This window comes from Anthonomus grandis, chromosome 3, assembly GCF_022605725.1.
Source record: "Anthonomus grandis grandis chromosome 3, icAntGran1.3, whole genome shotgun sequence".
NCBI classification, from domain to species: Eukaryota; Metazoa; Arthropoda; class Insecta; order Coleoptera; family Curculionidae; genus Anthonomus; species Anthonomus grandis.
The window spans coordinates 3,668,308-3,682,409 of NC_065548.1; the positions used below are offsets into that span (position 1 = coordinate 3,668,308).

General features: G+C 31.9%; 1 protein-coding gene across 1 annotated transcript in view; it reads left to right on the plus strand.

The window, feature by feature from the left end:
• LOC126733862 (nuclear pore complex protein Nup160 homolog) overlaps positions 1-14,102 on the plus strand; it is a 68,016-nt gene that overhangs the window by 41,861 nt on the left and 12,053 nt on the right. Inside the window, exons 14-18 of the mRNA XM_050437283.1 lie at positions 3,213-3,428; positions 3,507-3,628; positions 4,301-4,461; positions 12,465-12,738; positions 12,796-13,043. Coding sequence (XP_050293240.1) covers positions 3,213-3,428; positions 3,507-3,628; positions 4,301-4,461; positions 12,465-12,738; positions 12,796-13,043 — 1,021 coding nt within the window. The remainder of the gene's footprint in view (positions 1-3,212; positions 3,429-3,506; positions 3,629-4,300; positions 4,462-12,464; positions 12,739-12,795; positions 13,044-14,102) is intronic.

Consider the following 14,102-nt stretch of genomic DNA (forward strand, 5'->3'; position numbering starts at 1 on the left):
GTCATTAGTAACAATATTTAAATTATCCCTATAATAAAGACACTTTAAAAATTTGTTCTGCACAGATTCCAATCTATTTTTATAAATTGAGTAAATCGGATTCCAAACAACACACCCAAAATTAAGCTTGCTATAAACAAATGCATAATACAAAAAAATATAGGATCTAGAGGATTTCAAAATTTTAGCCTGCCTATTAATAAACCCTAACATTTTATACGCACTTAACACTAAGGTATTAATATGTTTATCAAAAAGTAACTTCTCGTCAAAAATGATTCCCAAATCCTTCACATCTTGAGCCCTTTTAAGATCAACATTATTTATATTATAATTAAATTGAATTTTTAATTTATTTTTAGTAAATGAAATAAACTGACATTTTTCAATATTTAAAAAAAGGCAATTGATCCGACAGTATTCAACAAGGCTTTCTATATCCTCCTGCAGGAGCTGGCAGTCTTCGTGTGATTTTATAGGTCTAAAGAATTTAAGATCATCTGCATAAAGCAAAAACTCCGAGTGTTTAAAACATTTAAATATATCATTTATAAATATTATAAAAAAAAATATATATAAGTATTTATACCTTTTTAATGGCACAAAGAGTGCTATAGCCCTTCCTAAAATATGATAAAATTGAGAGACTATGACATTAATATCGTTTGACACCAATAAAGCATCCCAGATAACTGCACCTAGATAATTATTGATACCACTTTAATTGGCCATTTTAAAGTCATAGTAAAAATCAACAAATTTAATGCTTTTTGATATAATAGACTGTATAATAAATGTAATCAATAAAAATACCAATAGGTACACTTGACTGGTTATAATATTTATTTAATGAATATATGACAGTGAAGTTCAGAGGCTAACTTAAAACTAAAACGTTATATTTACGTACGTACGCGCACACAAAATTGTCCGACATCTATATTTAGCACAAAAACCTACTACGATGGAATTTGGTGCCCGCCACACGCGATAAACAACGACAGCGTTGCCGGCTTTAATTCTTTGACAATAAATCCGCCTGATGCCGACAAACCTGCAGAATACCAGCAACTACAAACTAATAATTCTTCAATCAGCACTACTAGGGACTATTGAAAAACAATATACTTTGTGATGAATACACTCGATATATTAATTAGATATATTAGAGAAAATCAAATATAAAAAGACCAGTTTATTGTTAAGTATTGTTATCTGCTGATAAACATTCAGGTATGAGTAACATTGACCTAATATTAACCCTTGTGAATTCAAAGGGCAACCTGGAGTCACCATGCCTCCAGCTGGCTTCAGGTATTAATTAAAATACATCAAATTTCCTTTGTGCAAGTACATATATTTATAAGCAGTTTATTCACCCTATATTATACAGGGTGTCATTGAAATGGTGTAAAAAAATTCGGGGGGTGATAGTACTCCTAAAAATTTTAAAAAAAGTTCCTATAACTATAGGGCGGAAAATGCATATTAAGGGAGTTAGGGGCACTGAAAGGGTAAATTTAAAAAATGGTTTTTTGAAATTGTAGGCTTAAAAAACGAGATAAAATTTCGAAAAAAAATCCTCTGCCATAAATTTTGACCCAAAATCAAATGGTGATACTGAAAAATAATTTGGAAAATCGGAAAGGGTAGTTTTTGCAAGGGTAGGGGGTTAATTCGTGAATAACTTTTTTTAGGTTATTTTTTTCGCAACGTGGGTTCATTTTTTAAAAACTACATACTTTTTCCTACAAAAAAGGTACTCTTGTTGCACATCGCCCAGAACGATGGTTTTCGAGAAAATTGAAGGCAAAAAGTTTGCTCTGATGGGTTGCTAACTGGTTAAACAACATAAACCTATGAAAGTTATGGGGTTTCAAAAGTAAACACGTAGTTATTAAATAATTAATTGAAAAATCTAAATTTTATGATTTTTAAAACATCTTATTGCTTTAAAAAACGAAATAAACCAATTACCAAAATTCCTTATTAAAATAATGCATTTCTTAATTCATTCATAGTAAATGTTCAAAGTGACCACCATTCATTTCAATGCAGACATCTGCTCTTCTTCTCCATGATCTGCGTACCCTGTGGAATATCCCTGGGGTTGTACGAATTTGATTGGAACAGTCGATAATGCGTTGACGTAGTTGCTCTTCAGTATTAATCGGCACTGAGTAAACCAAAGTTTTCAAGTGGCCCCAGAAGTAGAAATCTAATGGATTAAAATCTGGTGATCTTGCTGGCCAAGCTTGTGGACCACCACGTCCTATCCAACGCCTCTCAAAAACTTGGTTTAAATGATTCCTCACCGCTAGCGGAAAATGAGCTGGTGCACCATCATGCATAAAATACGTGATCTGCCTCTGTGCTATGGGAACTTCCTCCAAAAGTGCTGGTAGATCATGTATTAGAAAATTAGGGTAACTTTGACCATTTAGCCTAAAATGTTTATTATTATAAATAACAAGCGACTTTTCAAAAGGTGTCAAATTAACCTCAGGGGTAGAAAAAATGGTCCAATAAGTCTATCGCCAAGAATTCCCGCCCAAACATTAACATTTGGTACTCGCTGTGTAAACTAGGCTAATGAATCAAATAAGTATGCATTTAATAAGGAATTTTGGTAATTGGTTAAAAATCATGAAATTTAGATTTTTCAATTAATTATTTAATAACTACTTGTTTACTTTTGAAACCCCATAACTTTCATAAGTTTATGTTGTTTAACCAGTTAGCAGCCCATCAGAGCAAACTTTTTGCCTTCAATTTTCTCGAAAACCATCGTTCTGGGCGATGTGCAACAAGAGTACCTTTTTTGTAGGAAAAAGTATGTAGTTTTTAAAAAATGAACCCACGTTGCGAAGAAAATAACCTACAAAAAGTTATTCACGAATTAACCCCCTACCCTTGCAAAAACTACCCTTTCCGATTTTCCAAATTATTTTTCAGTATCACCATTTGATTTTGGGTCAAAATTTATGGCAGAGGATTTTTTTCGAAATTTTATCTCGTTTTTTAAGCCTACAATTTCAAAAAACCGTTTTTTAAATTTACCCTTTCAGTGCCCCTAACTCCCTTAATATGCATTTTCCACCCTATAGTTATAGGAACTTTTTTTAAAATTTTTAGGAGTACTATCACCCCCCGAATTTTTTTACACCATTTCAATGACACCCTGTATATGATGGAATATTTATATCCCTTAGGGAATCAACGTTACAACGTCTAAACCCAATCAAACTGAGACCGGCCTACAATATCCGGGCGCAGGGAATCCTCTTTTCGCTTTTAGAACTTTTCGTCGCCTCCACCGGGGGTCAGGACGCCCGAAAAATGTTCTCGAGGGTGCATTTGAATTCCGGCGTGTTGGCTCATTGGCGCCACAGTCTTTTACAATACACCGCCGCCTTACGTCATATACTGTATCCTTTTTTTTTTTTTTGAAAACATTGTGAAATATAGGGTGTAAAAACAATGTTTCCTTAACGGAAACACCTCAGGTGGCCCCTGAAAACTAGCACAGTTCTACCAGAGTGGCTGGTAAGCAGCGGACAGCACGTGTGGTTGCAGCAATACGTCCGATTAATCGATGGTATATGTTGCGGTTTTAATATTTCAAGCTGTAAGTGCGTATTTAAATACCGTAAATCTAATCACAATATATAAATTTAAATTTTTCCACTATATATTATGTAAACAGACCTACAGGGCGGTCTACAGGATCTTTATATGATGGATTATTATAGGATATTATTGAAAAATTGGCAACGCGGCAATATACCACAAAATGTTTTAATAGTTTCAGATAGATGTCAAAGAAACTGTCAACGAAGTTCTTCCTGAGTGTGTCCAACCAACACTACCAAATTTTCAATATTCTCCTATAATTAATTGTTGTATTTCCCTGAGGACACCCTAAGAGCTGTATAAAATAAATATTTAAATTATTACTTATAATATGGTTCTTATCGACCAAATTTAGTACTACTAAGAATGAGAATATTCCTTGAATCTATTTAACCTACTCCAATATTGTGGAAAAGTGTTAATAATAATAAATATATAGAAGATACTATTTTTTTTGGTGTTTATCCTAAGTGAGACTTTGTCAGTATTCAGACCTTAAAGATAAAAGTAGATAGTGAAGTATAGTAGTATCGAATAAACCTACAAATAAGATTACATAGTTATACTAGCTAGAAACAAAATAGATTAAAAACTTAAGTTATTCTTAAATATGTAACTAAGTGTGTGACACTTTGAAGAACTTGTTATTAATGGTTTTTTTTCTTAGGTAACTTTTTGTTGGCAGTATCGTTCCTAACCAGTGCGGAGAACTACAAGGCGTTGGACTTGTTTAAGAAGGCCGCGAAGTACGTTTTAAATGAGCCTTTCTTGCAAAAGTTAATTAAGGACCAGAAGGGCAATCAAGCCCATACATCATACTACTTAAAGGTAAACATTTGAAGAGTTTTAACGTAATTAATGAGACCCAAAAAGTGTCGAAACCTAGTGTTATTGCCGCTCAAGTATAATTCAATAAACACACATTTATTCTAATTATGTTCCAAGAATATTCCTTTGGGTATCAGGAAAGTGTTAAAAATAATGGGAAATAATATTATTGAGGCGTGGACTATCAGAGAGAAATTGAAAATTCCAAGAAATAGTCCATCTTTTCTCAAAGAGACCGGCTTATATTAAATAGTAATGAAAACAAACTCCAAATCACAGGTCTCAAATTTATTAAATTAAAGTAGGAGGATTACACGTGTTTCGACTATACTAGGCATCAGCAGATCCACTTGTGTATTCACTAATAAAAAAGGACAAAAAAGAAGCAGAGAACTACATGATACAAATCAAGGGTAGAAATTAAGTTCAAATTGGTATAAACAATACAAAACAATGTTTTTATAATTTTAATATGTAGTAACTAGTCTCCGTCCGATTTTACCGATTTGAACTTAATTTCTACCCTTGATTTGTATCATGTAGTTCTCTGCTTCTTTTTTGTCCTTTTTTATTAGTCAATACACAAGAGGATCTAATGATGCCTAGTATGGGCGAAACTCGTGTAATCCTCTGACTTTAATTTAATAAATTTGAGACCTGTGACTTGGAGTTTGTTTTCATTACTATTTAAAGAAACCGAAAATGCCTAGACTGAGAGGGTAAGGAATGTAAAATGAATCCAGATACCTGAAAAAAAAATTGAATTTAATCCAAGGGTAGAATAAAAACCATCCTAGTTTGGTACATCTACGTCACACGCAACAAAGAGAAAATATAGCGCGATGTTTGTTTAGTTGTGCTAAGCTGGATGCGAAATAACTCCACAGGCGTGCACTGCTGTTTTGTATTAGTATTGTCACGCAAATGAATGTCGAAATAAGCTGGCAACGCCGATGCTCAAATATCATAATATTCAACGCTCTCCGCAGAACTGCGTGAGAAATCGTTCGGTCAACATCCATAAGGATATTGCTTCCGTTATTTTAAGCGTTGCCAGTTGTTTTGTTCATGAAAGATCGCCGGCGTTTTATCTGTTTGTTTGTTTTTTGGTATTAATTTGAAATTATTTGTGACTATTCATTTAAGATATTATTGTGTGTGTGTGTGTTTATATTGATAATATTGATATGGCACCTAAAAAACTTGGACGGGGTCGTGTTTTACACAGCCAAAGCTGTGAAATTGTGAACAATATTATTCAGTTCATGAAAAGGGAGGCTGAAGAAATGATTACCATTCCTTTAACAAATTACAGGTATCTACGGTAAATAAATAAGAACACACAATTCTTTGAACATTTTCAAGAAAAAGAACAAAACAAAAACCTGTTTAAAAAAAGAAGGGTTATAGGCTGAAATTGATTAAATTGATTCTCAAATCGATTTTCACATAAAATAAGTCAAAAAGTTAAAAGTCTTTTCAACCAACTTTTGTTTTATTTCACTGAACTTTCATATTATATTTCTTATTTTATTTTATATTAGGTATAGGTATGTTATGTAGAGCAGAAACCCACTTTAAATAAAACAAAATTATTGTATCTATTAAATTATCATCCCGAACTAAACTCCATTGAAAAAATATGGGTTTTGGTAAAGAATTGGTTTGCAGCGCAGAATACTACGTTTAGATTGCCTGATACTGAGGCGCTGGCAAGACAAAAATTTGAGGAGGTGACAGAACAAGAGTGGTTCAATATTTGCCAACATGTAAGAAAGTTTGAGAATGAACTCATAGAAAAAGAACAAGTTTTAGATGAAGCAGTGGAAAATTTAGTGTTCACTCTGTTAATACAGGCTCATCTGAGGAGAGTGAAGAGGGTTGGGATGACGATGAGACGGCATCAGAGGATGAACTAGGGTGTTTAATCCTTGAATCGGACAGCTCTGAACAGAATGACGATGTGGTGTAAATATGTAATATTTTAATAAATATTTCACTATACTTTTTCCTACTTATGTAGATGCTTTGTAAACTTGTTTATTTTTGTAAATATTTCACCTCGTATTTCACTAAACTTTTTTGTACTTATCTACCTACTTTGTAAATTGTAAATACAAATGCAAATGCAAAATTTAAGAAATTATTAGAATCTGCCTGAATATTATAAAAATATAACAATTAAATTTCACCATTTTATAAAATCCATATTTATAAAATCAACTATACCACTGGAACACCCCGAATAAAACCCGTTCTCTCTCTTTTACCGCTTGATATGCGAAATACGTCTCGCTGCAGCGCTGACGTAGGCTGTAACGTAGGTGTACCAAACTAGGTTGATTCATACTCTACACTAGTTACCTCAAAAAAAAGAAGACTTCAAAAGCCTGGAATAAAATAAAAAATTTAAATACCTGGCAGAAATAAACCAGAATTTTAACTGCGTAGAAAATTCGCTTCAAATATCTGGAACATATTTAAAATGGCTTCAAATGCGCAGAATTTACTAAGTAAATGATACGTTTATTTTAAAACTTGCACAAGAAAATTCGTATCAATACTAAACTGAACAACTTGAATACAATAGACGGATATAGTCTTTGAAGCTCTTTCACAAGTGCTTGTGGAGGCATATAAACCCAACTAGCAATTTTAGTTACGGCTACAACATTGTTTGACTATATTACTTTACTCAAGTAATAAATCGGTAACTGGTACCAAAAAAATATCTTATAAGTTTAAATAACTGCCAAGTAAAAAATAGTAGTAAGAAATACGTAATATTAACTTAATACTTGACTATATAGTAATTATTACTTTGCGGTAACTCTGATGGTAGCTGATACCGCTTAGCGACCTGACCTAATTACCTTTACAACGTCGTTACTATAAAGTAGAAAATATTGGTCGGTGGGACGATTAAATGGGAACTTTTAAGTAAGCGCGCTTACAAAGTTAAATTTCAAGTTCTTGCGACTACATAGGAACATCAAAATATTACCACGCAGTAATACACTTTGAAGTAATATTATCAGTAACAAGACCGAAATAGTTACCCTTATTTCATCTTTAAAGTAATATTTACCACCTTGGCTATTAAAGCAAATTACCTTTAAGTAATTATTTCTATAAGTAAATTATTATTGAAATATTTTTATAAATATTCCTAAGTCATTTTTACTTTGAATTAACAAAAGAAACTTCTTGGTAACTCTAACAACAATTCGCCATATTTTTTTAAATTATTTGACTCCATTTTGTGAAAAAGTATTGCACGATTTTATAAATTTGCTAAAATCGGAATACTTCTACATTTTATGCAATTTTTATTCAATTATAGACTTCTTATGTTCATAGGAGTAAAGAGGAGTGAAAAAAATTATCTACCTTCTTTAAAAAATTAAATTTAAATATTTAGACTTGGTATATTTTTTTGTTAAAAGTCATTATTTTAATGAGGCGTTCTTTATTTTCGTCCTATATTTGCCTATGTTTAACAGTAAAATTTGCTTCGTTTACATTTTTCCACTCCGGTAAGCGATAATATCAGCTATATTAAATACAATATGAAGTAGATTAACCCCGATACAACGCCATCACTTAGAATAAAGACGGACATATAAAATTATTTGTGTTGACAAAGAAAGAAAATCAAAATGTTTGCATAATATTGTCTCAGTAACTTCTTAGTAACTAGCACTGCACAGTTTTATTACTACTTTATGACATCCCGAAAACCACTATGGGACGTTAAAAAGAAGTTCCCGGGACGATAGAATTACGTATTTGCTACAGCAAAATCATTCCCAATTTTGGTAAAAAAGTGGTAACAGAACGGTGCCTAAACGGTTCCCGCGACTAGTAACCACAATTTTAAAGTATTCTTTATAGTCGCATTTATGTAGCTGTTGCCAAAAATGCTAGTTGGGAATTCAAAGTAAATAAATGTATAATATAAAATACAAATATAGGTATACAAAACTTAAGTAAAATATACGCTACAAAACAGCCTGAATTTAAACAAAAAAGTAACATAAAATCCAAAATTGTCCCTATCGGTGATTCATGTCTATTCCGGTAACAAAAAAAGTCCAATTGGGTAATTTTAAAACTTTTCCCTTTATCAAATATCAGAAGAAAAAAAACTATATCGCATATGTTTATTTAAGATATTTAAGGTTTAATTAAATCATTAAAAATATGAATACCTTGACTCAAAATCCATACTTGTACCTCGTTTTTAAACTTCTTCATACTTTGGATTTCCTTTATATGATCATGAATAATAAATAATACAGCGATCGTTGCCCATGTGTTTTCAATGCAATAGTTGAATATGCACCTCTGCTTTTTGTATTTAAATTATGGCTATTTAACTTTATATCTATTTTATTTTTCTTAAAGTTTTTCAATATCTCGAAACAGTACAGTTGACGCATATCCAACAGCTGAGTCGCTAAAGTTCTTAAATAATGCAATTTACAAACTCCTCCCCATTCGATCAATCCATATGTTAAGTGACTTTCAACAAATGCTTTATAGAGAGCGTGTAATTGCTTAATAGTCAAAAAATCTTTAAGGTACTTAAGTTTAGTTATAAGTCCTCTAACTCTAGTTGTAACAGCTTTAATATGAACATCCCATTTTAACTGACTATGTGAACACCAAGATACCTTAATGACTTCTAGACAGTCTTAGGCATTTTGCTGTCGCCCAATTTTATATTTTTCGGTTGAAATAAAATATATTTAGTTTTATCCATATTTAAAGTTCAACATATCATTAATATATATGGTGAACAAGAGAGGACCAAGTACAGAACCCTGTGGAACATCATACTGTACCTGTGCCTGCTCACTCAAAACTCCATTAACATTTACCTGCTGTTTTCTACCTGTTAAATAGCTACTAATCAAATCATAAGTTAACCTCTTATTCCGTTACGTGTTAACTTAGACAATAGAGTTTGACGACATACCGTGTCAAAAGCTTTTGACAAATCTAAAAAAACGCATAATGACGGCTCAGAATTATCTATCAAGGGCGGAGTAAATATTAGAAACTAAGTTTTGATTAGCGGACATTTTCCTTCCTTAAAACCAAATTGGATAATTACTTCGAATGAATGAGATAAAAAATTAAATGAATTCAAAAGGAATGAAAAATTACTTAAAAGTTTTAATGCCTCAAAGAAATTAATTATAGTTTTACTGTCTGAAAATATTAGCTTGAAATATTTGGAAGAAACAAAAATTGGCTTCAAATGTCCGAAATTAAATGAAAACGATTTGAAATGCCCGGACTAAAATGGAAAAATTACTTAAATACCGGGAATTACGTGGAGAGATACTCCAAAAGTCTTTAAAGGCCTGGAAGAAATAAACCACAAATTAAACTGCCTGGAAAATCGACTTGAATTATTTGGAAGGAATGTAAAATAAAAAAAATTAAAAATCAGTGCCCTGCAATATATCCTCAACGAAGTAGCCTTTACTGAATCGAGACGGTTTACATTTAAGCCCATACATCATACTACTTAAAGATAAAGAGTTTTCATTTGAAGAGTTTTAACGGAATTAATGAGACCCAAAAAGGTCGAAACCTAGTGTTATTGCCGCTCAAGTACTATCCAATAAACACACATTTATTCTAATTACGTTCCAAGAATATTCCTGTGGGTATCAGGAAAATGTTAAAAATAATGGAAAATAATATTATTGAGGCGTGGACTATCAGAGAGAAATTGAAAATTCCAAGAAATAGTCCATCTTTTCTCAAAGAGACCGGCTTATATTAAATAGTAATGAAAACAAACTCCAAATCACAGGTCTCAAATTTATTAAATTAAAGTAGGAGGATTACACGTGTTTCGACTATACTAGGCATCAGCAGATCCACTTGTGTATTCACTAATAAAAAAGGACAAAAAAGAAGCAGAGAACTACATGATACAAATCAAGGGTAGAAATTAAGTTCAAATTGGTATAAACAATACAAAACAATGTTTTTATAATTTTAATATGTAGTCCGATTTTACTAATTTGAACTTAATTTCTACCCTTGATTTGTATCATATTGTTCTCTGCTTTTTTTTTTTGTTCTTTTTTATTAGTGAATACATGAAGTGGATCTAATGGTGCCTAGTATGGGCGAAACACGTGTAATCCTCTTAGTTTAATTTAATAATTTGAGACTTGTGACTTGAATTTTGTTGTCATTACTATTTAAAGAAACCGAAAATGCCTAGACTGAAGGGTAAGGAATGTAAAATTAATCCAGATTATCATAAATCTCTCCAGGGTGAAGTACCATTATGCAAAGCAAAATAATAGACAAAGGGTCCTGTTTACTTCACAATCTTTATTCCAAGAATCCCGACGCGTTTCGGTTGTTAAACCATTGTCAAGGGAAAACTATGTAAGTAGAATATAAAAGGTTGTTATTAAACTAATAAATTAATTAAAAACATAGTAAAACTTACATGATATTATTACACAATGTCATGACGTTTATCTTTTATTATGCGACTCTTGTCCAGCCAAATATGCTGGTCAAACCGGCAGAAATTTCAAATTAAGAATTAAAGAATATTTAAATTCTCAGAAGTCGCCTAATGATAAAAGATCTGCCTTTGGATTGCACCTAAGAGAAACAGGTCATACATTTAATACAGACGACAATTTCAAAGTTTTGCACAACCTAAATAAAAGCAAAAAATTAAATATATTAGAAAATCTAGAAATAGCAAAACTAGAAATAAATACACAAGTTAATTGTCTGAACGAACCTATTCGCCCACTACCGAGAGGCGGCCAAAATTGTAAATTTATTTAAGTAGTTTCCACATTCCTGCGAATTTACTGTTTTTTTTTTTATGTTCTGTTAACCGCATTTAATCCTAGATGTCCCTATTAGTAATAGTATTAAATACTGTGTATAATGTAATACCCATGTAAAGTTTTTTTAAAAACCAAAATCCGTTATTGTTTGTAAATACGGTGTGTTGACATGTTTTTAGATTGATATATTGTCATGTTATCTGTGTGCCGTTTTTTAACCTTTTTATGGACATTTTGTAATAATATCATGTAAGTTTTACTATGTTTTTAATTAATTTATTAGTTTAATGACAACCTTTTATATTCTACTTACATAGTTTTCTCTTGACAATGGTTTAACAACCGAAACGCGTCGGGATTCTTGAAATAAAGTTTGTAAAGTAAACAGGACCCTTCGTCTATTATTTTGCTTTGCATGAATCCAGATACCTGAAAAAAAAAATTAATTTAATCCAAGGGTATACTAGTTACCTCAGAAAAAAAAGACTTGAAAAGCCTGGAATAAAATGAAAAATTTAAATACTTGGCAGAAATAAACCAGAATTTTAACTGCGTAGAAAATTGGCTTCAAATATCTGCAATAAATTTAAAATGGCTTCAAATGCGCAGAATTTACTAAGTAAATGATACGTTTATTTTAAAACTTGCACAAGAACATTCGTATCAATACTAAACTGAACAACTTGAATACAATAGACGGATATAGTCTTGAAGCTCTTTCACAAGTGCTTGTGGAGACATATAAATTCAAAGTAACATAAAATACAAATATAGGTATACAAAACTTAAGTAAAATATACGCTACAAAACAGCCTGAATTTAAACAAAAAAGTAACATAAAATCCAAAATTGTCTTAATCGCTGATTCATAAAAAGTCGAATTGGGTAATTTTAAAGCTTTCCCTTTATCAAATATCAGAAAAAAAAACTATGTCGCATCTTTTTATATAAGGTTTATTAAATCATTAAAAATATGAATACCTTGACTCAAAATCCATTTTTGGTGCAACTACAAAGATCAACTTGTGGGACTTTTGAACTAAAGCCTCTCTTAGTTCGTAAGGAGGTATTGAATCACATCGCTAAAAAAATAGGAACGTCCTTTTTGCTCACCTATTACCCGAGAATTATTTTTTGTAACCACGTTTTTACTGCTTGCAGGTAATCCAACTATTCGAGCTGCACAAAGCCAGAGACTGCGCGATCGAAATGGCTGACGCCGCTTTAAAAATCGCTTCGGCCGACAATCCCTTGGTGCCGACGCTGTACTCCATCAAATTCAAACATCACTTGGCCCTGAGACATTACAGGAAAGCGTTCTACACCCTGGAAGCGAACCCCGACATGGAAAGGAAAAAAGATAACTTGAGGGATCTGGTTAAAACTTTACTCGACGAGCGAAAGTTCGACGTATTATTGTCTTTCACCTATGCAGGTAAATAATTTCCATATCCTTTTACGAACTTTATTCGGTCATTTAAGGGTTTTTTAGATATGGACGAACTATTTACAAATATATTGCTTACGAGGGCAAGGGCCACAGACGCGTTGGACAATGTCTTTTATGACTTTCTCTATGCCTATCAGATCAGCAGGGGCCCATTGTCCTTTAGGTTGGCCGCCTCGGTGATGTACGAACACGCGTTTCGTTTATCGCAATGCGACAGGGTCGAATCGTTAGAGAAGCAAGTGAAATGTTTGTTGGCTGCGAAAAATATGTTGCAACTTGTCAGTTCACAGGTAAAAATTCACACACCTATAAATTGCAGATATACTCGGTTGACATAATAATAATAATAATAGATCATACAACTAAATATATGTAAAAAAACAAAAATAGGTGGTAGGACATGAAAAAAGATCATAAGAGCTTATCTATTTAATACAAAGAGTTGTCTGTTAAAATAATAAAAATTGTGTTTATAAAATAAAAATAGCTAAGGCTAATGCGAATTTATATACACAATACACTCATACAATATGGCACATACTCAAACTTGACACACTTGATCCGCCAACTTCTAGTAAACTACTCTCTATTAAATATTGCTTAATTGATTTTTTAAAAAGGAGAAATTTTAGCATTTTTTGTTTGTTTTCCGTAGAGACCGTACCTCTAAAGGTAGCTTGTCTAACATTTTTATCAGATCAAACTGAAGATTCTATTTAATGAAACTAAAATTGCATTTAATGACAATGTTTTTTGACATAAAATAAGGCCTCCAGAATTTGAGGTTGATAATAGTGTTAAAATTTTACTTACCTGCAATTTTCCATTGTTTTAAGGTTGTATACGGGATGTCCCATAAATAATGGTAAATAATTTATCAGGAGATTCTTTTAAATACAAAAAAAAAATACTTCTAATTTTCCTAGTCCGCAAGTCAAAGACAACTAACATACAGGGTGATAAACTTAATGTAATTTTTTTGAATTTCGACCAAAAATTTAGCATTTGTTCTTTGTTTTTAACAAAATTTAGAATACAGGGGTCGGCATAAGTCAGTTAACTTTAAAAATAGTGCGAACGCGGCAACGGTGCTTGCCTTACCGAATTTGTGCGATTTTTCTGTATCGTTTTTTTTTTCTTTTTGTTTCGTATGCAAATTGGTTAACTGACTTATGCCGACCTCTGTATATCGCCATTTGCAATATTTTGATTTTCTTTTTAAACTTTCCGTAACTTTCTTAGACTTGATTTAATTTTTCTTATTTAAAATATGCATTGCGCAAACAGTTTTGTATAAAAAAGGTATATGTATGTACTTCAAAAATCATCACTTTCGAGATATTTACATT